Source organism: Canis lupus, chromosome 6, assembly GCF_048164855.1.
Source record: "Canis lupus baileyi chromosome 6, mCanLup2.hap1, whole genome shotgun sequence".
NCBI lineage: Eukaryota > Metazoa > Chordata > Mammalia > Carnivora > Canidae > Canis > Canis lupus.
In genome coordinates this window covers 70,434,234-70,460,259 of record NC_132843.1, presented here as the reverse complement: position 1 = coordinate 70,460,259, position 26,026 = coordinate 70,434,234, and the positions used below count along the sequence as shown (strand labels likewise).

The 26,026-nt window shown below is 37.7% G+C and overlaps 1 protein-coding gene and 1 pseudogene across 1 annotated transcript in view; one reads left to right on the top strand and one right to left on the bottom strand.

The window, feature by feature from the left end:
- FLVCR1 (FLVCR choline and heme transporter 1) overlaps positions 1–26,026 on the top strand; it is a 37,813-nt gene that overhangs the window by 8,660 nt on the left and 3,127 nt on the right. Inside the window, exons 3-9 of the mRNA XM_072831113.1 lie at positions 3,801–3,941; positions 12,688–12,755; positions 13,995–14,098; positions 23,322–23,432; positions 23,985–24,090; positions 24,283–24,394; positions 25,924–25,991. Coding sequence (XP_072687214.1) covers positions 3,801–3,941; positions 12,688–12,755; positions 13,995–14,098; positions 23,322–23,432; positions 23,985–24,090; positions 24,283–24,394; positions 25,924–25,991 — 710 coding nt within the window. The remainder of the gene's footprint in view (positions 1–3,800; positions 3,942–12,687; positions 12,756–13,994; positions 14,099–23,321; positions 23,433–23,984; positions 24,091–24,282; positions 24,395–25,923; positions 25,992–26,026) is intronic.
- On the bottom strand, positions 11,403–11,668 carry LOC140634770 (large ribosomal subunit protein eL38 pseudogene; annotated as a pseudogene).

The following is a 26,026-nucleotide window of genomic DNA, read 5'->3' as shown; positions in this document are numbered from 1 at the left end:
AAATTTGAGCCTAGGTACCCCAACTCTATATTTAAAATGTTACGTATAAAAATATGCCATTTTATTTTTTAATTAGTCTTGTTTTTGTTCCAGTTCAAATTTCTTTGGTATAAGTGGTAATGCTGTTGTATTTGAAAGCTCTTCTTGTGCAGGATGGCAGCAAACTCTATCACTTAACTCAAGTGTGCAAATTAAAATCTTTACCTTCCTGATTCACTAACATGGGTACATAAGAGAAACCAGAAGCAATGGCAATCAAAATATTTAATGTTAAAATACTTAAACACATGAGTGTATAACATGTATGTATAATTCTACTTTTGATTCTTATATTCAGGATATTTATATATTGGCTACTATTGTAAACTTTTAATAGAAGTATGTTTTACTTAGTCTATAAGAATTTCAAGCCCCTGAGATAAAGTCTCTGACTTTTAAAAGTAGGTATTCCTGAGGGCACTTGGGTGGCTCAATCCATTAAGTGTCTGACTTGAGCTCAGGTCATGATCTCGAGCCTCGTATCAGGCTCTATGCTCAGTGGGGAGTCTGAGTCTCTCCTCTGCTTGTGCTTTCTTTCTCTCAAAATAAATGAGTAAGATCTTTTAAAAAAAAATCAGTATTCCTGGGACGCCTGGGTGGCTCAGTGATTGAGCGCCTGCCTTCAGCCCAGGGTGTGATACTGGAGTCCTGAGATTGAGTACCACATTGGGCTCCCTGCGAGGAGCCTGCTTCTCTCTCTGCCTATGTCTCTGCCTCTCTCTCTGTGTTTCTCATGAATAAATAAATTAAATCTTTAAAAAAAAAAGTATTCCAGAAAATGACGCTGAATTCTGTAGTATTCAATAATTACAAAATTATTTTGCATATATTATATCATATAATCCTCATAACAACTTGTTTTTCCATTTTATGTATGAGAAAGCTACAGTTGAGAGATGGAAATTGACTTCTTCAGAGTTATACAAAGATATGAGGCAGAGCCAGTATTCAAACTTATACATGTCTTGTAATAAGTTAATATGTGGAATATCTGCTTGAATCATACAGGGACAAATAATGAAATCAAAAGATAATGTTATTTATTTATTTATTTATTTATTTATTTATTTATTTATTTATTTTTAAAAGATTATACTTATTTATTCATGAGAGACACAGAGAGAGAGAGGCAGAGACACAGGCAGAGGGAGAAGCAGGCTCCATGTGGGAGCCTGATGTGGGACTCAATCCTGGAACCCCAGGATCACACCCTGGGCGGAAGGGAGGCGCTTAACCACTGAGCCACCCAGGCAACTCTATTGTTGTTTTGTTTTGTTTTTTAAAGATTTTATTTATTTATTCATGAGAGACAGAGAGAGAGAGAGAGGGAGAGAAAGAAGCAGAGACACAGGCAGAGGGAGAAGCAGGCTCCATGCAGGGAGCCTGACGTGGGACTCGATCTCAGGACTCCAGGATTACGCCCTGGGCGGAAGGCAGGCACTAAACCGCTGAGCCACCCGGGGATCCCCTCTATTGTTATCTAATTTCAAAAAGTAGAAATAGTCCTAAACACAATAAATTTCCTTCTTATTTATCGTGGAAGATAAAGTTTGAATGTGGCTACTTTGGAGAATAACTGCTTTGATAGTTATTTATTATTATTATTATTACTACTACTAACATGTGCTTTCATACATTTCATACATTATTATTATTATTAATGTATGCACTCATGTGTTTAAGTACCCTAGTATGGAGGCGGGGCAAGATGGCGGAAGGGTAGGATCCCCAAGTCACCTGTCCCCACCAAATTACCTAGATAACCTTCAAATCATCCTGAAAACCTACAAATTCGGCTTGAGATATAAAGAGAGAACAGCTGGAATGCTACAGTGAGAAGAGTTCACACTTCTATCAAGGTGTTGTTCTGATGCTCTTGCAAAAATATGGTCCAGCTTCAAGAAGATTCACAAAAAGGGCTTTTGACAAATACCAGTCTCTGGTCACCCTGAGATCATAAAACTAAAGTATGAATTGTCAGAACTAAAAGCTGCATTTAAACAGAACAAAAAGAAACAACATGGAACTGAATGAGTTAAGGACAATGATGACTGTTTTTAATGACTCTTGTTCAAAACATTGTTGATCCCCTCATGTTTGCTCCTCCAGATTGAAGGAAACTGGTCTCTAGATATATCTATAACTTACAGAAATTTTATGAAAATGCTGTTTTGTAAACAAATTAAAATATTTATCTTTCTCCCTACCTGTAAGAAAAAAAAAAAAAAAAAGTACCCTAGTATGGAGCTTGAACTCATGACTCCAAATCAAGAGACACATAGTCTACCAACTTAGCCAGCCAGGGCCCCAAGAGTTAATTATTTTATCAACACACATTTTTTGTGGGGAGAAGAAAGAAGGCTGTTGCTTCTCAATTTCAGAGGAGAAAGAAGAAGCCGTATTTCATACTTTGAAGGAAGTAATGCAGAATAAACAGGGTCAGAGACCAGTGGTTTTCTGTTCCTGTTTCCTTTTCTTTGTACAGACTGAAACCAGGTTTAGTGTGTTGTATAGCTGACAGATACGGGCCTGATTTTGTCCGATAGGGCAGATGACTACCTGAAACTAAAAGATAATCAGAAAATAGGTTTTCTTCAGAAAATAGGTTTAGGGACACCTGGATGGCTCAGTGGTTCAACGTCTGCCTTCGGCTCAGGTCATGATCCTGGGGTCCTGGGATGGAGTCCTGCATCGGGCTCCCTGCAGAGCCTGCTTCTCCCTCTGCCTGTGTCTCTGCTTCTCTCCGTGTGTCTCTCATGCATAAATACACAAAATCTTAAAAAAAAAATAGGTTTAGTGGAGTTGAAGATTAATAAGAATTGTTTTCATTTTGCATTTGAGTTCAACTCTGTGCCATTTATACTTACTTTACCAGAGGAAATAAAAACCTAAATAAGAGACGTAAGACTAAGACTCCTTCTCAATCCCCATGACTACCTTGTAAGCATGGTTTTTACATTCTGAAACTTTGTTTTACAATTGCGTGAGTTGTACCTTACCAATATTAACAAAAGAGATATCTCCTATCTCAACTAGGACACAAAGAGACTTTCAGGAAAGGACAACAGACATCCTCAACAGTGCAAGGAGCAGATAGGGTGAACTGAAGAGGAGGAGTTGCAACAACTTAAACATTTTATGTCTACCAGTCCTCCGCTATAAGGATATTAAAAAGTAAATATTCATGAGTTTGTCTCCTCTTGAATTAGTTGTGACACCTGTAAAAATAGAAGTCTGTTTTAGTTTGCTAAGTTTTCAGTATATCATAATTAACCAGTGTTTTTGGTGAGCTCTGCTCCCGTGAATCCTCCTGGACCTTTTCCATTCTAGAGGTGTAGATAGATCAGATGATAAAATTTTTTATCAGATCTTCGAAGAAAATAGTTGCCAACTCAGGACAATCCTCTAAAAGTTCAGTAACATATTGGTTTGCTTATAGCTGATGTTAACTATAATTATAAATGGAACTAAGTTTAGAAATGAATTTGCTGAATACTTACTAGAACAAAAATTCATCTTGCTTAACTAAAAAGGGAATAATCAGTGGGCAAGGGTGTGATATATTGATGGTTTTGCAGTTAAGTTATGTGAATTGGCCTCTGAGTTAATAGTCAGTTTCAGAGAACTGAGAGGAGATTCTCCAGAAATTAATGAAACAGCCTCCCTGTAAGACTTTCACTACATCTTTAAGCTTAAACTGATTTAGTCTGCTCACTAAGCAAGATACATGTATTTAATTACCTTTCCATGTGTATTTCCAGCATTCAAAGAAAAACCTCCATATCCACCAAGTCAGGCTCAAGCAGTTCTTCAAAACAGCCCTCCTGCTGAGTACTCCTATAAGAAATCAATAAGGAACTTATTTAAAAACATTCCTTTTGTCCTTCTGTTGATCACATATGGTAAGTGGTTTTCTTTTACTTTCTTTGATTTCTGTATAAAACTTTGAGCATTGTAGATTCTTTTCATTTAGTCTAGTGGTTTGAACTTTATCTTTTATTTTATTTTATTTTTTTTGGTTTGAGCTTTAATGAGATAGGTTTGTTAACTATAAAAATAATGATGACATAGTCATAAACTTAAATTTTGAACTAAAAGCAAAACTTAAAGATGAATTTTTTACCTATCTGTAAAATATAATATAATAGATCTCAAATGGACAAGCACTTTCTTTTTTGAGTTTTCACAGTGTTTTAAGTCCTTTATTAGCGGCCATAAGCATATGGGGAATGTTATCTACAATTCCTTTCTCTGACCCTGTGCAAACTGGCATCTATTTTTGACTACTCAGTCAAAACTAGACATTAATGGATGACTTTCACTAGTTTTTTTTTTTTTTTTTTTTAAGATTTTATTTACTTATTCATGAGAGACACACACACAGAGGCTCTCCAATGGGGAGCCTGATGCGGGACTCAATCCCAGGACTCTGAGATCAAGATCTGACCCGAAGTCAGATGCTTAACCACTGAGCCACCCAGGTGCTCCCCATAGTTCCTTTTCTTAATTTTGCAGGTTACCTCCATTGGTTAGCTTAAACCTAAAATACATAACTAGGAAGTAGAGAAAATATAGTGAGTGATTATTATCTATAAGAGCAAATTCATCTCTGTAACCTGTCATTTAAGGAAGAAAGATTCCTACCTTCTTTATCTCTGTCTCCCAAAATAAAAGTTTCTTTGAGCCAACTTATAACCAACCCCTTATCACACTCACAAACATGCCTGCACATGCATTTACACTGTGAATTTTAGTCTCTGTAGTTTTGTGGGTTTTTTTTTTTTTAAGATTTTTAAAATTTATTCATGAGAGACACACACACAGAGAGACAGAGACACAGGCAGAGGGAGAAGCAGGCTCCATGTAGGGACCCTGATGTGGGACTTGATCCCGGGTCTCCAGGATCAGGCCCTGGACTGAAGGTGGCGCTAAACCACTGAGCCACTGGGGCTGCCCCTAGTTTTGTGCTGTTACCCTTTTACCTGAAACGTGTTCCTTTTTTTCCCCTTAAGCAATCCTACGAGAGCTGGCTTAATGTTTTCCTAACTTACTGTTCATTTTGTTATTTGTTTCTTCATTTATTCCATCAATAATTATTAAAATCAATTAAATATACAGTAGTGCCATATATACCATGTGGGCTAAAAATAAGCATGATAGGTGATTTTCTCCATGAAGTAATTAGAATCCAACTGGGGACATAATATAAACACCAAAAAAGTGAATGACAGCTTAGGAGTTATCAAAAAGGTAACAACACCTTGTTGTTGAGTTGTATGGCAAGTGTGTGCTGAAGGCTTCAGAATAAATAACTGGCACAGGATAAATGAAGGGAAGGGCTGGCAAGGGAGATCATCATGGCAAAGATGTGGTTAAGCCTGGCCTTGAAAGTTGGGTTAGATTTGGATAGAGAATAGCATGAGAAAGGTGTGTAGATGGTGCTCTCTCTGATACTCCCCTCTCTGTGGAATGTTTACTTCTTTTATATCACATCATATACTACTTCCTTGATTATATTTAAATAAGGTGAAAGTGTTTGAGTTTTTTTAAATTATAAAGAACTTCCATATGTATTATTCATATAAATTTTTGAGATAGAAATATTAGTAGTAGTATTTTTTAAAGATTTTACTTATTTATTCATGAGAGACACAGAGAGAGACTGGCAGAGACACAGGCAGAGGGAGAGCAGGCTCCATGGAAGGAGCCCGAATTGGGACTCGATCCCAGGATTCCAGGATCACGCCCTGAGCCAAAGGCAGACGCTTAACCGCTGAGCCACCCAGGCATCCTGGGATAGAAATATTATTATACCTATTTTATAAGTGAAGAATTAGAGTTCTCTTTTCTGAATTCTAAATTTTATTTATTTATTTTTTTAATTTCAAAGGTACAGAGACGCCTGGGTGGCTTAGTGGTGAGCATCTGCTTTTGTCTCAGGTCATGATCCTTGGGATTGAGTCCCGCATCAGGCTACCTGTGAGGAGCCTGCTTCTCCCTCTGCCTGTGTCTCTGCCTCTCTCTCTGTGTCTCTCATGAATAAATAGATAAAATCTTAAAAAAACATTCAGAAGGTACAAAGGATGCAGAGTGCATATAGTATAAAATTCAGAAGGTACAAAGGATATATGATGTAAAACCAGTCTTCCTCTATCTCTGTCCCCAGGTCACCCAGTTCCCCAACATGGAGGTAATCACTGGTATCACCTGCTTACTTGTGAGGCTGATATAGCCTTGATGTCAAAATCAGACAAGAACAGTGCAAGAGAAAAATTTCAGGTCAATTTTACTTATGAACTAGATGTAAAATGCAAAAGAAAATATTAGTAAACCTAATACAGCAAATTGGAAAACTGATAATACATCCTGGCCAAGATTAGTTTAAGGAATGATTTTTGTGCTAACCCGAGCACTAAAAATTTATGATTATAACTTATCACAATAATAGATCAAAGAGGAAATTTTACCCAATCAATATCTGAGGGAAATGTATTTGGTAGAATTCAATACCCATTGATTAAAGACTTTGCACACTGTGAAGTAAAATGAACTTTATGAACCTGATAAAGTTTATCTCTGAAAACTCTGTAGCAAACATCATTCTAAAGTCAGAATCTTAGAAATGTTTTTCTAAAGAAACGGTAAGAAGTATCCTTTACAATAGGATGTCTGTCGTTATCACTTCTATTTAGTACACAACTGGAAGTCCTGGCTGGCTCAGTAACAAGGAAAATTAAAAGTCTATAAGTTGGGGGCGCCTGAGTGGCCCAGTTGGTTAGGCCTCTGACTCTTTGATCTCCACTCAGGTCTTGATCTCAAGGTTGTGAGTTCAAGCCCCACATTCAGCTCCACGCTGGATGTGGAATCTACTTTAAAAAGTATGTGAGTTGGAAAGGTAAAAGATGCTATTATTCACAGGTAATATGGTTACGTGCACCAAAGGTAGTCAAACTGTGGCCTATGAGTCAACTCTGTGTGTTGCCTGTTGTTATAAGTAAAGTTTTGTTTGCTTACGTATTGTCTATGGCTGTTTTTGAGCTGCAAGGGCAGCACTGAGTAGTTGCATCAGAGACCACATGGCCTGCAAAGCTAAAAACATATACTCTTTGGCCCTTACAGGAAATTTTTCTGACCCCTGATCTGCAAAAATAATGCAGAAGAACCTACAGATAACTATTAAAACTAATGAGTTCAGCAAGATTACTAATCTGACAATGTGAAAATACCAACTACATTCCTGTGTATTTATAGGAATTGTATGCCTATAAAAGATTTTTTAATACCAATCAATACTGTAAGATATGTATAAATACCTTAGTATGTGTATAAAATAGGTATAAATAGGTATAAATCTAAAAGAAAATAACTTTATAAATTATAAAATTATAAAACATTGAAAGGCAAGAGAAGACCTAAATTAAGTGGAGAGCTATACCACACTTCTGCAAGATTTGAGATTATAGTGATAAACCAGTTAACGTTACAGAACATTGCATTAATAAGTGACAGTTGCAGATTTGGATTGACAGAAGAGCCGGATATAGGCAGTAATTAGGAAATTAAAAAGAGTTTACTTGTTGAAGGAGTTAAAAAGGAATTTCTGTGTACCTGGGTGGCTTAGTGGGTTAAATGCCCAATTCTTGATTTTGGCTCAGGTCATGATCTCAGGGTGTTGGGCTTGAGCTCTGCAATCAGGCTCTGTGCTCAGCAGGAGGTCTACTTAAGATTCTCTCTCTCCCTTCCCCCTCCACCAACACTCTCTCTCTCTTTCTAAAATAAATAAATAAATCTTAAAAAAAAATCAGAAAGAAGGCATTGGGAAACACTGTGGACAGTTTGATAATATTCCTCGGAACAGTTGGAAAACTTTCTTGACCTCATATTCTTCACCAAAGGGGTGCCTACTTAGGGATCATGATTTGAATGAGTGAGCCACATCACACCTTTTGACCATGCACCTGTCTCCCTCTATGACTAGTATTATATATAAAGATGGAGCAGTTGCACATGGGATAGTCTAGATAGGGACTGTACTCCTAGTATGGGTTTTCAGGATCATATACAGTGTCCAAAGCTAAGTTAACATTTTTTGGAGGTAGAGCTATTTAGAGAAAATGAGATCCTTCCCTATGCCATTATTACTATCAGAAACTAAAGGCCAGTTACTCATGATTTTCTGATATGATCTTTAGATAGCCATAGGTCTCATCCTGCAATCTTCCCTTTAAACGTTTTTTTTTTTTTTTTTAAGATTTTATTTATTTATTCATGAGAGACACAGAGAGAGAGAGAGCAGAGACATAGCAGAGGGAGAAGCAAAACTCCCTGCAGGGAGTTTGATGTGGGACTCCATCCCCAGACCAGGATCACGCCATGAGCTGAAGACAGACACCCAACCGCCAAGCCACCCAGGTGTCCCTAAACCGGGTTTGTAATGGAACTTGACTAATTCTTAAATTCCTGTGAAAGAAGTAAGGGCCAAGGACAAAGATAGCATCGCTGAAGAACAAGGTGAGGCACACATTCGCAGATATCAGAATTTATAAAACAATAATCATTAAGATGCCGTGTATTATCAAGGGGTAGACTATTAGATTACTGAACAGTAGAGATCCTAGTGACCTCCTTCTCCGTATCCGTTTGCAAGCTAGGTTGTATTATAGCAATGAAATTCTGCTTTAAAAAATTCTCAGTGGCCTAACATGTCACAAACTCATTTATTACCAGTGCTACATGTTCAGTGTGAACTGCCAGCAAGGTTCTGTTCATCAGAGTTAGCTCAGGATCCAGAATGAGGTCTTGGCACATGCTATGATGATTACCAGGGCAGCAAATGGGAAGTGTCACTTTTATTTACATTTAAAGTCATATGTCCGTGCCGTTAAGTGTCTGGAAAGAGAAGTACTAGAATACAGTGATCTTCTCTTATTTCTAGTTTCACTTTCTCTGGTTTCAGTTACCCATAGTCAACCACACTTAGGAAGCAGATGCTCCTCCTTCTGACCTATCACAGATGGTCAGCAGTAGCCTCACACTATGTCACACGGTTTATGTCATTCACCTCACTTCATCCTGTGGGCACTTCATCTCACATCATCACAATAATAATAAGAAAAAATACAGTACAATAAGATCTTGAGGAAGACTACATTTACGTAACCTTTATTACTGTAGTTTTGTATTCTATTATTATAATTATTCTATTATTAGTTATTTTTGTTAATATCTTACTGTGCCTAATTTATAAACTAAAATTTACGATAGGTACGTATGTATGTACAGGAAAAAAAAAACCCATAGTATATGTAGGGTTTGGTACTATCTGCAGTTTCAGGCATCCCCTGGGGGACTTATAACATACCCCGTGCAGATGAGAGGGGACTACTGTGTTTGCAAATAGCTCTAATGATTAGAACGTGTGTATATAAAAACTAGATGTCTTATAAGAGAAACTGTATAGTAAATTGTCCTGGGATAATCGATTATCCTTATGGGAAGAATAAAGTAAAATTAGCTCTCTATATCATACCGTGAAAAAAATGAATTACAGTAGATTAAAGACTGAAGGGTGAAAATGAGAACTTTAAAGTTTTAGAAGTATATGTAGGAGACTGGCTTTAGTATTCTCTTTTTTTTTTTTTAATTACTTTTTGGCTTTAGTTTTCTTAAAATAATTTCTTGGGGCACCTAGGTGGCTCAATCAGTTATGCATCTGCCTTAAGCTTAGGTCATGATTCTCCAGTCCTGGGATAGAACCTCAAGTTGGACTCCCTGCTCAGCAGGAGAATCACTTCTCCCTCTCCCTCTGCCCCTCTGGTTGTGCTGTCTCTATCACTCTCTGTCTCAAATAAATAAATAAAATCTAAAAAAAAAAAGAAAAGAATTTCTTAGTGTAAAGAACAGAAGGGATGCCTGACAGGCTCAGTCAGTAGAGCCTGTGACTTAATCTCGGGCTTGTGAATTCGAGTCCCAAGTTAGATGTAGAGATTACTTAAAAATAAAATCTTTTTTTTTTTTTTTAAGATTTTATTTATTTATTCATGAGAGACACACACACACACAGAGGCAGAGACACAGGCAGAGGAAAAAGCAGATTCCATGCAGGGAGCCCAATATGGGACTCGACCCCGGGACCACGGGATCATGTCCTGAGCCAAAGACAGATGCTCAGCCGCTGAGCCATCCAGGTGTCTCCCAAAATACAATTTTTAAAAAAGATTCTATATGTTTATTCATGAGAGACACAGAGAGAGAGAGGCAGAGACACAGGCAGAGGGAGAAGCAGGCTCCATGCAGGGAGCCCGATGTGGGACTCAATCCCGGGACTCCAGCATCACGCCCTGGGCCAAAGCCAGGTGCTAAACCACTGAGCCACCCAGGTGTCCCCAAAATAAAATATTAATAAATAAATAAGCAAATAAACACAATCCTTGAAGAAAAAGATTGATAAACATGATTACATTAAGACAATGTAGGGGTGCCTGGGTGGCTTAGCCATGTAAGCGTCTGATTCTTGATTTTGACTCAGGTCATGATCTTAAGGTCATGAGATTGAGCCCTGTGTGGGGCTCACACTGGCCATAGAGCCCACTTAAAATTCTCTGTCTTGGGACACCTGGGTGGCTCAGCGGTTGAGCATCTTCCTTCAGCTCAGCGTCTGGATCTGGGATTGAGTCCCGCATTGAGCTTCCTTCAAGGAGCCTGCTTCTCCCTTTGCCTGTGTCTCTGCCTCTCTCTCTGGGTTTCTCATGAATAAATAAATAAAATAAATCTTAAAAAAAAAAAAGATTCTCTGTCTCCCTCTCTCTCCCCACCCTGCTTGCTCGTGCTCTGCTCTCTCTCTCTCTCTCAAAAAAAAAAGACCCAAAAAACAAAAAAAAACCCGATAATGTTCTTTTCTAAAACAACATTATAAACAGAGAAAGCAAGACATAGACTATGAGAAAATGTCTGCGATGCATATAACCAACAAAGGCTTAGTACCTACAATGTAAAAATAACTCCTACCACATACTAAGAAAATAGCAAAGAAATTAAGGAAACCAAAGCATTTTTGTGTTTGTGTATTGCTCATTTTTGATGCTGAACCTTACTCAAGATTCCTAAATGAAAGAAATGCAAATGAAAACCAGAGTAAGATACAATATCACATGCATTCAAATTGGCAAATTTTTTTTTTATAAGATTTTCTGTATTCACGAGAGACAGAGAGAGAGAGGCAGAGACATAGGCAGAGGGAGAAGCAGGCTCCTCGCAGGGAGTCCAATGCGGAACTCGATCCCAGATCCCAGGATTATGCCCTGAGCCAAAGGCAGATGCTCAACCACTGAGCCACTCAGGCATTCCCCGCCCCCCAATTTTTTTTTTTTGAATTTAAAAAATTTTAATACAGTTCAAATCAGTGGGTCAGGTTCATTTTAGCTCCTTCACTGCCAAACCTGGGGGCAGAGACTGCTTGAGTTTCTCTGCCTTCTCTTTCTTTGTCTGTGATGATCAAAGTATAAAGATACCGGCTGCATCGAACTTTAAACTTCACATTATCCTTATTCTTCTTGATCTTGACGGATTTGGCGTCCTTTCGCCTAGCCGTCAGCAAGAAGTCCTTGATTTCCTTGATTTTGTGAGGCATGCCTACATGGGCGTGGGGGGCAGCACACAGCTGGCACTGGCAGAGACACTCACAGCAGGCGGCCCCCCACCAAAATTTTTTTAACTAGTGAAAACATACATGGCAAGAATGTGAAGTAAAGGAACTCTGCTGGTACTATAAACCAATATAACTACTTTGAAGAGCAGTTTGACTATATCCAGAAAATAGACATTCTCCTTCTAGATATATATTTAGAGAAATCCTTATATGTGATAACGAAAACATAATATTCATTGCAGTATTGTTTTAAAGAGTACAAAACTGGAAAAAGACAAGTGTCTACTGACTGGGCAAGAGGTAATTAAACTGAAGTATATTCACATAATGGGCTATCCTATAGTAGAGAAAATTAATAAACTAGAATTTAAAGTACTGACTCACATAAATCTCAAAATTGTATTATTGAGTGATAAGAGCAAGCTACAGATAGATACAAAAATACATTATTTATATAAAGTTCAATTACATGCAGAATAATTCTAATTGTTATTTATGGATACACATATTGTAATATCTAAAATGATAAGCACTGGGGCACCTGGCTGGTTCAGTTGGGCGTCTTACTCTTGGTTTTGGCTCAGGTCATGCATGATCTCAGGGTCTTAAGATCAGGCCCAGTTTCAGGCTCCCAGCTCAGTGGGGAGTCTGCTTTCCCTCTCTCTCCCTCTGACCCTCCTTCCACTCATGCACGCTCTGTCTCTAAGATAAATAAACCTTAAAATAAAATAAATAAAAGAAAATGATAAGCACTAACAGGATAAGAGGCTATCTCTGAGGGACGCCTGAGTGGCTCAGCAGTTGAGTGTCTGCCTTTGGCTCAGGGTGTGATCCTGGAATCCGGATCGAGTCCCACATCCGGCTCCCTGCAAGGAGCCTGCTTCTCCCTCTGCTTATGTCTCTGCTTCTCTCTCTGTGTGTCTCTCATGAATAAATAAATAAGTCTTTAAAAAACCAAACTAGTAAATGGTACTTTTATAATTTTCTGTTTATTATTATAGGTATCATGACTGGAGCATTTTATTCAGTCTCAACATTATTAAATCAAATGATACTGATACATTATGAGGTAAGTTTCTGTTTATACAGAATGGTTAAGAATGTTTCTTAAGCAGTGTACTTCCTGTTAGCATGTTCATACAATTAAAGATTTATTGGGCACCTGGCTTGCTCAGTTGGTGGAGCATAAGGACTCTTGATCTCAGGGTTGGTTCAAGCCCCCCACATCAGTTGTGAGATTACTTAAAATCTTTTTTAAAAAGGTTAATGACTTTGTTGCTTTAAAATATTTGTATTTGTTTTAACTGAATACATTTTTTAAAAGATTTTATTTATTTATTTGACAGAGAGAGAGCATGAGCAAGGGGGAGTGGCAGGCAGACGGAGAGGGAAAAGTAGGCAAAGGGAGATGGAGAGGCAGGCTCCTCACTGAGCAGGGAGCCTGACAATGAGACTCAAGACTCATCCTAGGACCCCTGGTATCATGAGATCATGACCTGAGCCAAAGGCAGATGCCTAACTGGCTAAGCCATCCAGGCGCCCCTAATTGAGAATACATTTCATCCAATTTATAAAACACACAGAATGGAGAGAAGTTATTATTGCTGTGACAATACCGAAGTCTTTTTTGTTGTTGTTGTTGTTGAAGATTTTATTTATTTATTCTTGAGAGACATAGAGAGCGAGAGAGAGGCAGAGACACAGGCAGAGGGAGAAGCAGGCTCCATGCTGGGAGCCTGACGTGGGACTCCAGTATCAGGCCCTGGGCTGAAGGTGGCGCTAAACCACTGAGCCACCAGGGCTGCCCCAATACCTAAGTCTTTTAAAAATACTTTTTAAAAGAAATATGTCTGGTTATATGGGAAAAGCTAAAGAAACAATTTTAAAAGAAACCAACCCAAATATAAGAAGTAAATATCAAGCTGTGACATCTCTTCGCTTTTGAAAGGAGAGAGCAATTGTAATATATAAAGACTATCAGATTAATCTCCTTAGACTTCTGTGAATTACAGGAGAATTCTAACAAAAATCATTGTACTTTCTAACAGCCATGGAGGATCAAGAAAAATTTCTTTTATTTCTCCTATATTTTAGGTTTTCTTTTTTTTTCTGGTTTGAAAATAGAATGTCCTTTATATGTGCTTTACTTGCCCTCCACCCCCTTACCCTAACAAATGTTCTAAATTTTCTATTATATCGTATGCTTAATTTTATCTGATTATTTCTTTTGACTATGAAATGTATGGGACTGTGAAAGATCTATTTGAAAGAAGTATCTGACTAACTTCTTATGAAAAAAATTTTTAAGGGAGAAGAAGTCAATGCTGGAAGGATTGGGCTAACACTGGTAGTAGCTGGAATGGTGGGTTCTATTCTTTGTGGCTTATGGCTAGATCATACCAAAACATACAAGTAAGTGATAGTAGGTAAATGTATGATGTACAACCTAGGGTATTTTGGGTTTAACGGAAACTTTGCTTTTTATTTTCACACATTTAAATAGTGTTATTGCTATAAGACCTGGATCCTAGACATTCTTAGATTCTCTTCACTTCTGAATAAAGTCTATATATTTTATCAGTCATACTTCGATTTTGAGAATTTAGATACCTTATGAAGATTCTTCCCCTCTAATAATAACACATATGTCTTCAGAAGGGATCATTGCTGTTCTACAGAAGCCCTTTCTAAGAAACATTTGACTTCTGATAGAGACTTTATCTTGTTCTTTTCTCATGTTATAAGCTTAAAAGCAAACAGAAAGTTGTGTTTCCTACCAAAAAATTGTTATTGAGCATAAGACATTTTTGGTAAGAAGTTTTTGCCTAGGAGTGCCTGGCTGGCTCCGTGTGGAGCATGTGACTTTTGATCTCAGAGTTATGAGTTCGAGCCCCATGTCGGGTGTAGAGTTTACATACATACATACATACACGTATACATACATAAAGTCAATCTGAGGAAAAAAAAGTCTTTAAATGTCTTTGCCTCAAGGCACCTGGGTGGCTCAGTTGGTTACGCATCTGCCTTGGGCTCAGATCATGATCGCAGAGTCCTGGGATCGAGCCCCACATCTGGCTCTCTGCTGGGGTTGGAGGTCTGCTTCTCTGTCTCCCTCTGCTGTTCCCCCTGCTTGTGTGCTGTCTCTCTCTCTCTCTCTCTTTCTCTCTCAAATAAATAAAATCTTTATTTTATTTTTTTTAAATAAAATCTTTTAAAAAAGTATTCACCTAAAGTGCCCCACACTATAGTACCACTTAACTATAATATAATACATAATATGAAAATGCTGTATTAATTATACATTTATATGATCAAAATGCTAATACAAAAGAAGAACTTAGTAATACAAATGAGGAGACTGAGAAAGGGGCTTCAGGGGCAGCATGTTTTGCATTGGGCCTTAAAAGAATAGCCATATATGTTTATTTATGATGTATTATTCCATTTATATAAAGCATATTTATATTGTTAGAAGTCAAGAGAGTGACTACTCTTGGAGGCAGGGAAGCTGTAAGACTGGAGGGATCTTCTGAGTGTTGGTAATGGTTTTTTCTTTGGTTTTGTTTTTTGTTTTTTTAAATTTTATTTATTTATTTTAAAGATTTTGTTTATTTATTCATGAGGGACATAGAGAGAGAGAGAAGCAGAGACACAGGCAGAGGGAGAAGCAGGCTCCATGCAGGGAGCCCAATGTGGGACTCGATCCTGGGACTCCAGGATCACGCCCTGGGCCAAAGGCAGGCGCTAAACCGCTGAGCCACCCAGAGATCCCCTATCCATTCATCTATTGATGGACACTTGGCCTGCTTCCATAATTTGCCTATTGTAAATAATGCTACAGTAAACATAGGAGAATAATTATTTTCTTTACTAAATGCTCCCCATGATAAATGTAGCTACCATCGGTCACCATACAAATGATTATAATATTATTGACTATATTTCCTATGCTATAGTTCATTCCCATGAATTATTTATTTTATAACTGAAGGTTTGTATTTCTTAATTCCTTCACCTGTTTTGCCTATAGCCCCTGACTCCCACAACCAACCACTAGTTTGTTCTCTGTATTTATGAGTCTGTTTCTGTTTGTTCAATTGTTTTGCTTTTTAGATGCCACATAGAAGTTAAATCATATGTTATTTCTATATTTCTGTCTGTCTCATTTCACTTAGCATAATGCTTTCAAGGCCTATTGATGTTATTTTAAGTGACAAGATTTCATTCTTTTTTTACAGCTAATGTTCTATCATGTGTGTGTATTCTTTATTCATTTATATACATAAAATGTATATATATTCTTTATTCATTCATCTATCAATGGACAATTAGGTTGCTACCGTGTCTTGGCTGTTGTAAATAATGCTACAGTAAACAGGAGTATTTTTCTTTTCTGTGGGTAAAACCCAGAAGTGGAATTACTGGATCATTAGTAATTCTATTTTTAATTTTTTTTCTATTTTTAATTTTTTTAGGGACCTCCACAGTGTTTTCTATAGTGGCTGCACCAAGTTACATTTAACAGCAGTGTATGAGGGTTCCCTTTTCTCCATATTCTTACCAACACTTGATATTTCTTGCATTTTTTTACAACATTTTTTTTTAAAGATTTTATTTATTTATTCATAGAGACACAGAGGCAGAGACACAGGCAGAGGGAGAAGCAGGCTCCAAGCAGAGAGCCTGACGTGGGACTCAATTCAGGGTCTCAGGATCACGCCCTGGGCTGCAGGCGGCCCCAAACCGCTGCGCCACCGAGGCTGCCCTCTTGCATTTTTTTAAAGATTTTATTTTTTATTTTTTTTTTAAATAAGCTTATGCTTTTTTCTTTTTAAGATAGATTTATTTATTTATTTATTTATTTATTTATTTATTTATTTATTTATTTTAGACACACAGAGAGAGAGAGATGCAGAGACACAGGCAAAGGGAAAAGCAGGCTCCATGCCGGGAGCCTGACCCGGGACTCAATCTTGGACTCCAGGATTGCGCCCTGGGCTAAAGACAGGCGCCAAACCGCTGAGCCACCCAGGGATCCCCTTTAAGATTTTATTTATTTATTTATGAGAGACACACAGAGAGAGGCAGAGACCTAGGCAAAAGGAGAAGCAGACTCCCTGCAAGGAGCCTGATGCAGGACTTGATTCTGGATGCCAGGATCAGGACCTGAGCCGAAGGCAGATGCTCAACCGCTGAGCCATCCAGCCATCCCTTTCTTGAATTTTTGATACTAGTCATTCTGACTGGTGTGAGGTGATTTTTCATTATGGTTTTGATTTGCATTTCCCTGATGGTGAGTGATGTTGAGTATCTTTTCATGTGTCTGTTGGCCATCTGTATGTCTGCTTTGGAAAAATGTCTATTCAGGTACTCTGCCCATTTTTAATAGAATTATTTGGGTTTTTTTGATGTTGAGTTGTATTAGTTCTTTTTTTTTTAAGATTTTATTTATTTATTCATGAGAGACACAGAGAGAGAGAGAGGCAGAGACATAGGTAGAGGGAGAATCAGGCTCCCTTGCAAGGAGCCTGATGAGGAACTTGATCTCGGACTCCAGGATCACGCCCTGAGCCAAAGGCAGACGCTCGACCACCTCATGAGCCATCCAGGCCTCCTGGATTCCTTTTATTTCTTTTTCTCGTCTGTTGTGGCTAAGACTTCCAATACTGTGTTGAATGAAAGTGGTGAGAATGGATATTTTTCTCTTGTTTCTCATCTTAGAAAAACTTTTTAGCTTTTTATCACTGCGTATGATGTTAGCTGTGTTTTGGTCATATTTGGCCTTTATTATGTTGAAGTATATTCCCTTTAAACCCACTTTATTGAGAGTTTTTATCATGAACGAATGTTGAATTTCATCAAATGCTTTTACTGCAACTATGATCATACATTTTTATTGTTCATTTTGTTAATGTGGTACCTCACATTGATTTGAAGATACTGAATCATACTTGCATCGATGGAGTAAATCCTACTTGATCACATATTGACCACATACTGTTGAATTCCATTTGCTAATATTTTGGTTGAAGATTTGCAACTATGTTCATCAGGGATCTTAGCCTGTAAATTTGTTTTTTGGAAAGCCTTTGTCTGGTTTTGGTAGCATTGTAGTGCTGGCCTTAAAAGATGAATTTGGAAACCATTCCTTCCTCTTATATTTTTTGGAATAGTTTGAGGAGTATAGATATTAACTCTTCTTTAAATGTTTGGTAGAATTCACCTGTGAAGCCCTCTGGTTCTAGTCCATTGCCTGCTGGGAGTTTTTTTATTACTGTTTCAATTTTGTCACTAGTAGTTAGTCTTTAGATTTTTCTATTTCCTCCTGATTCTATCTTGGAAGATTCTGTGTTTCTAGGAATTTCTCCATTTTTCTAGGTTTTCCAGTTTGTTGGCATATAATTTTTCACTTATTCATAGTATTCTCAAAATCCTTCATATTCCTCTGGGGTCAGTTGTAACTTCTTTCATTTCTGACTTTATTTACTGGAGTGTTCTCTTTTCTTGATGAGTATGGCTAAAGGTATGTCAATTTTGTATATCTTTTCAAAGAACCAGCTCTTAGTTTCATTGATCTTTTCATAGTCTTTATGTCTTTTATTTATGTTCTGTTCTTTATTATTATTTTTTTTTCTGTTCTTTATTATTCTTTACCTTCTACTCACTGTGGATTTCTTTCTTTTTCTAGTTCCTTTAGGTGTCAGGTTAGATTGTTTGGAATTTTTCTTGCTTCTTGAGGTAGGCCTTTATCACTATAAGCTTCCCTTTTAGAACTGCTTTTTCTATGTCCCCAAAATTTTGAACCATTGTGTTTCATTTGTTCTAGATATTTAAAAAATTTATTTTTGGTTTCCTCATTGTCCTATTTGTTGTTTAGTAGCATATTGCCTTGCTTCCACGTCTTTGTGTTTTTTCCAGTTTTTTCTTGTAACTGATTTCTAGTTTCATACCATGGCAGTCAGAAGAGATATGCTTGCTATGATTTCAGTCTTCCTGAGTTTTTTGAGACTTGTTTTGTGGCCTAACATGTGATACATCTTGAGGTTTTTCCATGTATACTTGAAAATAATGTCTATTTTTCTGGTTTTGAATGTCATGCTCTCTCTATATATGAAGTTCATCTGGTTTAAATATGTTGCTCAAAGCCACTGTTTCTTTCTTTTTTTTTTTTTTTTTAAATTTTTTTTTTATTTATTTATGATAGAGAGAGAGAGAGAGAGAGAGGCAGAGACACAGGCAGAGGGAGAAGCAGGCTCCATGCACCGGGAGCCCGACGTGGGATTTGATCCTGGGTCTCCAGGATCGTGCCCTGGGCCAAAGGCAGGCGCTAAACCACTGCGCCACCCAGGGATCCCAAAGCCACTGTTTCCTTGTTAAGTTTCTGTTTAATGTTTAATGTTAGAAGGAGCATTAAAAAGTGCCCTACTATTAGTGTATTACTGTCAATTTCTCCCTTTTTTCTGTTAATATTTGCTTTATATAATTAGGTGCTCCTATCTTGGGTGCATAGTTACTTGCAATTATTATATCCTTTTGTTGGATTGATCCCTCTATCATTATGTAGTACCCTTGTTTGTCTCCTGTTATCACATTTGCTTTAAAGTATTTTTTCTGACCTAAGTATTGCTATTCCAACATTTTATTTTGCTTCCATTTGCTTGGAATATCTTTTTCCATACCTTCACCCTCAATCTGTATGTTTCATAGGTCTGGAATGAATCTCTTGGTCACAGCAGATAAGTAGGTCTTGTTTTTTTATCCATTCAACTTTTGTCTTTTGGTTGGAGCAGTTAGTCCATTTACATTTATTTTTTTTTTAAGATTTTTAATTTATTTGTTCATGAGAGACACAGAGAGAGAGAGGCAGAGACACAGGCAGAGGGAGAAGCAGGCCCCCTGCAGGGAGTCCCGATGTGGGACTTGATCCTGGGTCTCCAAGATCATGACCCGAGCCAAAGGTAGACGCTCAACCACTGAGCCACCTAGGTGTCCCCTGCCCAGTCCGTTTACATTTAAAGTGATTGTACTTTATGTACTTACTTCCATTTTGTTAATTGTTTTATGATTATTTTTGTAGTTCTCTGTTCCTTTCTTCTTTTGCTCTCTTCCCTTGTAATCTGATGACTTTCTTTTAGTGTTATGCTTGGATTTCTTTCCTTTAATTTTTTGTGTATCTACTATAGGTTTTGGGTTTGTGGTTACCATGAGATTTGTGTATAACGTCATATATACACACACACATATATATATATATGTACATATATGTGTGTGTGTGTGTGTGTGTATATATATATATATATATATATATATATATATATATATATATCCAGTTGGTGGTTGCTATTTTAAGTTGGTGGTAGCTTAGTTGAAATACATTTTAAAACCACTACATTTTTACTCTACCCTCCATGTTTTGTTTATATGAAGTCATGTTTTATATCTTTTTATTCTTGTATCCCTTAACTAATTTTTGTAGATATAATTGATTTTGCTACTTTTGTCTTTTAGCCTTTATAGTAGCTTTATAAGTGATTGATCTACTACCTTTACTATATGTTTGCTTTTACTAATGAAATTTTTTCCTTTCATAGTTTTCTTCTAGTTATGGCGTTTTCTATTCTGTTTAGAGAAACTTCTTGTTAGGCTCATTTAGTGGTGATGAACCCCTTTAACTTGTGTTTGTCTTGGAAACTCTTTATCTCTCCTTTATTTCTGAATGACAGCCTCGCCAGCTAGAATATTCTTCATTGTGGGTGTTTTCCTTTCAGCACTTTGAATATATCAGGCTACTTCCTTCCGCCCTGCAAAATGTTTGCTGAAAAATCAGCTGATAGCTTTATGGAGTTCCCCATGTACCTCAGTATATACTTTTCTGTTGCTACTTTTAAGATTCTTTATCTTTTAGTTTTCACATTTGACATGAATTATTTGACATTAATTATTATGTGTCTTGGTGTTGTCCTCCTTGGGTTCATATTCTTTGGGGTTCTCTTTGCTTCCTGGAAGTGGATGTCTGTTTTTTTTTTTTTTTTCTCCAGGTTGGGGAAGTTTTCAGCGCTTATTTCTTCAAGTACGTTTTTGTCTCCTTTCTCTCTTCTCCTTCTCAACCCTTATAGTGCAAACGTTAGTATGCTTGATGTTGTCCCAAAGGTCCCTTAACCTCCTTATTTTTAAAAATTGTTTTTTGTCTTTCAGCTTGGGTGCTTCCCACTACCCTGTCTTCCAGATTGCTGATTCATTCTTCTGCATCCTCTAATCTGCTGTTGATTTCGTCTGGTTTGTTTTTCATTTCAGTTATTACATTCTTCACCTCTGATTTTTTATATATATATTTTTTCTATCTCTGTTGAAGTTCTTAGTGAGTTCGTCCACTTTTTCTCTCAAGTCTAATGAGTAACTTTATGAGCATTACTTTGAACTTTTTATCAGGTAGATTACTTGGTTTATTTAGCTCTTTTTCTGAGATTTTTGTCTTGTTCTTTTTTTTGGAATATATTCTTCTCTCCCATCTGTCCTCCTGTGTTTGTTTCTCTGTATGAGGTGGAACAGCTATCTCTTCCGGCCTTGAAGGAGTGGCCTCACGTAGGAACGTCCCCTGTGCAGACTGTGTGTGCTGGCTGCTTTGGATGGTCAGCAGGAGCTGGATTTGGTCTAGGCCAGAGGTCCTGGGGTACTCCATGCTGGAGGCCATCCTGGTGAGATGGCTGGAGCTGAAGCACATTTTGGCTGGGTGGTGCCAGGGCCTTCATGCCAAGTCCATGTCGGCAGGATAGCTGGACCTGGAGTAGGCATGAGCCAGGGGTCCTGGGGCATTTGTAGGGTACTCTGTGTCCTAGCTGCCCTGGCAGGGTGGCTGGAGCTAGAGTGAGTGCTGGCTGGGGTTCTCTGTACTGGGGCTGCCCAGGTGTGACAATTAGACCTGGAAAAGATGCAGTCTGGGAAGTCTCCCCTTGTAGGACAGATGGCTAGGTGCCTCTACTCTGTTCCCTTCTATGCTCTCAAGGGGGAGGAGAAATGTAAACAGTGGCTGTCACCAGCATCTCCAACCCCAGAGTGAATTCTACAAGTTCTCCTACTGTTTGGTGGATACTCTAGGATTACTAAATGGATTTCCTTCACTCATAGTCTTGTTGCCCTCTAAACTGCTGTTTTGGTTTTGGTTTTTGCTGTGCCCCAGGGCAGGTGAATCTGCAAGGACAGCTCAGTGATATCTCTCCCTCCTGTAGGTCATAGGGTCTGCAGTGGGGTTGCCATTGTCACCCGGCTCTATCTTTCCTGGTGTTCTGTATGTGGTCCCTCTACCCTTTATTCTGCAGAAGCTGTTCAATCAGTCCTCAGTTCTTCTTCAGGAGGAATTGCTTTCTCTGCAGTCTGTGTGTCTGTGGGAGGACATGAATTCAGGGTCTTCCTAGGCTGCCATCTTGGGCTTTTTAGCCAAGAATAGCTACATTTTTTTAGCAGGCAGAATGTTCTCATCTGCTTGAGCAAAATGAATCAATGGAACTGTGAATAAATGAATGGAATGAAATAAAATGAATGAACGAATGAAATAAGGAGCTGTCACCTATGTATCCTATATGCTTTCAAGGCCCAAGATATAGTTGATATCATCATGGAAGCTCTTCCAAAGCCCTCTCATGTTGGAATTCTCCAAGATAGCTCTCCCATAATTTAAGACAGCACTTGCTGTGGCTTTATTATTATGAAATGGTAGCCTAAACCCATTCAATCTGTAGATGAAGGGAACATATATAAAGGTTTAAAGTTATTACTAGTCTTTGGTCCACTTTACAATTAGAAAATTTGATAGGCATAGCAATGTGTTTTCTCTTGCCCAGATTTTGTTCTCAGAGTAACTGCCATTCATTCACCAAACTTATTTTGTGGGCATAGTTCAGCTAGGGATTGTGACAAACAGTATAGGGTCTCTGTCCTTGAGACATTTGTGGTGTAAATGGGGAAAATAAAGCATTCATATATGAAAAATAATAACATAACAGCCTAAAATAGATGTCATATGCCCAATAGATGTCTGTCATTGGACAATTATGTAGATACTAAGATGGCAAGGGAGTTTAGAAGAAGAGACAATTTTCTAAGTTGCAGTGATTAGGAAAGGCATCTTGGAAGAGATGGAATTTGACCGTGATGGTGAGATATAGATAGGGAACTATCCCACTCAGTGACACAAAAATGATTTTATCCATATGAATATTCCTTCCTATCTGAACATTGGATATGTTTTGTTGGTTGCTGCTGTTGAATCTTAAATGTAAGCTTTAAAGTCCATGCTTTGGTGGAAACATTTTCCATACAAAGGAAACCCAATTTTTTTTGGTAAGATTTTATTTATTTATTCATGAGAAACACACATAGAGAGAGGCAGAGACACAGGCAGAGGGAGAAACAGGCTCCATGCAGGAAGCCTGATATGGGACTCGATCCCAGAACTCCGGGATCATGCCCTGAGTCAAGGCAAACACTCAACCGCTGAGCCACCCAGGCATCCCTAGGGAAACCCAATCTTGAAAACAAAGGAATTTGTTACTGTATGAACAGAGCAATGGTTAGCGACATGATTTTTATATACCTAGGAAAATCGGACAAAATACTAACAATTTTGTTTTTGTTTTAGACAGACTACTCTGGTAGTTTACATTTTGTCTTTTCTGGGAATGGTTGTATTTACTTTCACGTTGGACCTTGGATACATTATCATTGTGTTTATTACTGGAGGGGTACTCGGGTAAGCATCATATGTGTTTAGGAGGGTGATAGCATGCTGTTACAATTCTGAAGTATTACTACTGTGGTTTTAAATTTTTAGTTCATTCAAATGCCCTTTAATATTTTAAACTTTAAAGAATCTATCCTGTGCGTATAAATCTATCCATGCATATAAATATTTTAAGTTTTAAGAATCTATCCTATGCATATATATGAGTAATTTTTAGGAGTAAAAAAAGTTGTTTATGTTTTTTTCGTATATATGATAAGTGAAAAATGGATTAGCCTTACTTAGTCTGGGTAACTCTATTTAGTTAGAAAAACAATTGACTTAGCAAATCAGAGGTATATTTTTCTTAAAAAAAGAAAAATTCAGGAACTGCTTTATTTCTCAGTTCTTTTGTCTTTGGGCTGATTGGCGAATAATAATAGGGCTTTACTTAGACACATTAAGTTCAGAATATTCCGTTATTTGATCACTAGAATAGGCCTGAGAAGGAGAATGATTGCCTCAACATGTGATACTGTCCCTCAGTGAATTTTCTCTATAATTTTGGATTTATTTTCCCAGTTTCTTCATGACTGGTTACCTCCCATTGGGTTTTGAGTTTGCTGTTGAAATCACTTACCCTGAATCTGAAGGTACCTCATCTGGTCTTCTTAATGCTTCTGCACAGGTAAATCTCTGAGTTCTCTTAAATCTGAGGTGATTTATTTGCTAAGTAATATAGTGGATGAAAAATTTCACCTTTCGATGAATGCTTCTAGAAGCTAGATCATATGAATAAAATAGGAAAAGTTCTGGGGAAAACATTTGCACTTATTTCAAAGAAGCAAATTTAACAATAATTTCTCCTACTTTATTTTAGATATTTGGAATTTTGTTCACATTGGCTCAAGGGAAGCTCACGTCAGACTATGGTCCTAGGGCAGGGAACATTTTCCTCTGTATTTGGATGTTTCTAGGCATCATTTTAACAGGTAAATTAGGGCATTTTCCTGGCAAAAGTACTTATGTCATATTGTCTTTATATTTAATTTTCATGTATATTGATTCTCAGTGGCTTAGCAGAACTCAAGGGGGAAAAAAGATTAAAAAATAGGATATTACTTGTTTTTTTCCAAGGATATGAATCTATTAATTCATTTTTCATATTTTAACTTTAGTACTGTCACCATGCATAAAAAACAAAACCATTGTATCAAGAGTCAATAAAGATCTGGAGTGGGCAGACTTGCTTCGCACTAGCTGTGTGACTTTACACAAGTTACTTAACCTCTCAGATCCTCCTTTTCTCATTCATATAATAGGGTATTAAAAAGGTGGTTCATGAAACTCCTAGCATAGTGTCTGGCACCTAGAATGTGCCTAATCATGTTAGCAATTATTATAATGTGTGGTGGTGGAAATGGCACGGGGAATGTTCAGCCAATTCTTATTTCTTAGGTATTATCAGAATAGACATGGGCAGGAACAAGATACTGCCCAACTGCTGGAGGAAGAGCACATAAAAGGACTTTTATCCGTGGTTTGTCCAGGCACATTAGCGTAAAAATGGATTTAGACACTCACGTAGGCTTCTCCTGTCATCTCACTTTGCTAATTTCTTTCTGGATTCCTCTTCCCTATTCAGACGGCAGTGTAAACTCTCTTGTGCAGGCTACACGGTACTTACCAGCCAAGCCACATATCCTGCCTCCCCTTTGTACTTGCTGCTCCAGTGATTCCAAACTACCTCTGGGTCCAGCTTCCTGGCTATTCTATTCCTGTCTTGCATTCTTTGCATATACTGTTTCCTGCCGGCCTAGAATGCCTTCCTCTCTCTTATCTGCTTGACAAGTTCCTTCTCATCTTTCAAGTTTCTTTCTTTCTTTTCTTTCTTTTTTTTTTTAAGATTTTGTTTATTTATTCATGAGAAAAAGAAAGAGGCAGAGACGGAGGCAGAGGGAGAAGCAGGCTCCCTGCGGGGAACCCCATGCGGGACTTGATCCTGGGACTGCAGGATCATGCCCTACGCCAAAGGCAGATGTTCAACCACTGAGCTACTCAGGCGTCCCTCATTTTTCAAGTGTCAATTTGCATGTGTCTCCCTCCTCTGGCAAGCCCTCCTGGATTTTCTCTGGACTGACATAGGCATTTTTTTTTTTCTCGCATGCTCCCACTATACCTTCTACATACCTGTGTTGTTGCATTTTATCCTCCAGTGTATAATTGTTTGCATGTCAATATTCCCTTAGATTGGAGGGTGCTCTAGGGAAAGAATTGTGTTTTTCATCTTTGTATCTTTGGTTCCTAGCATCGTGTATTTGTTCACTAATGAATGACTTGCTAATTCAGTTAGTGGCTTAGAGAAGCACTGGCATTTTTTCATGCTACAAGGATGCTATTGAATATTATGGTACTACAGTGTGCTAAATGTGACAGTATCAAAAAAGACTTTGTTCTGTTTACAGTACAAAGACTCTTCCAAAAACTCTTTGGTAACTCCATTGATGTTTCTCTGTTTCAGCATTAATCAAGTCTGATCTCAAAAGACACAATATAAATATAGGAATTGCAAACGGTGATATTAAAGCTGTAAGTAATAATTTTTTATGATTATGCTATTGAGA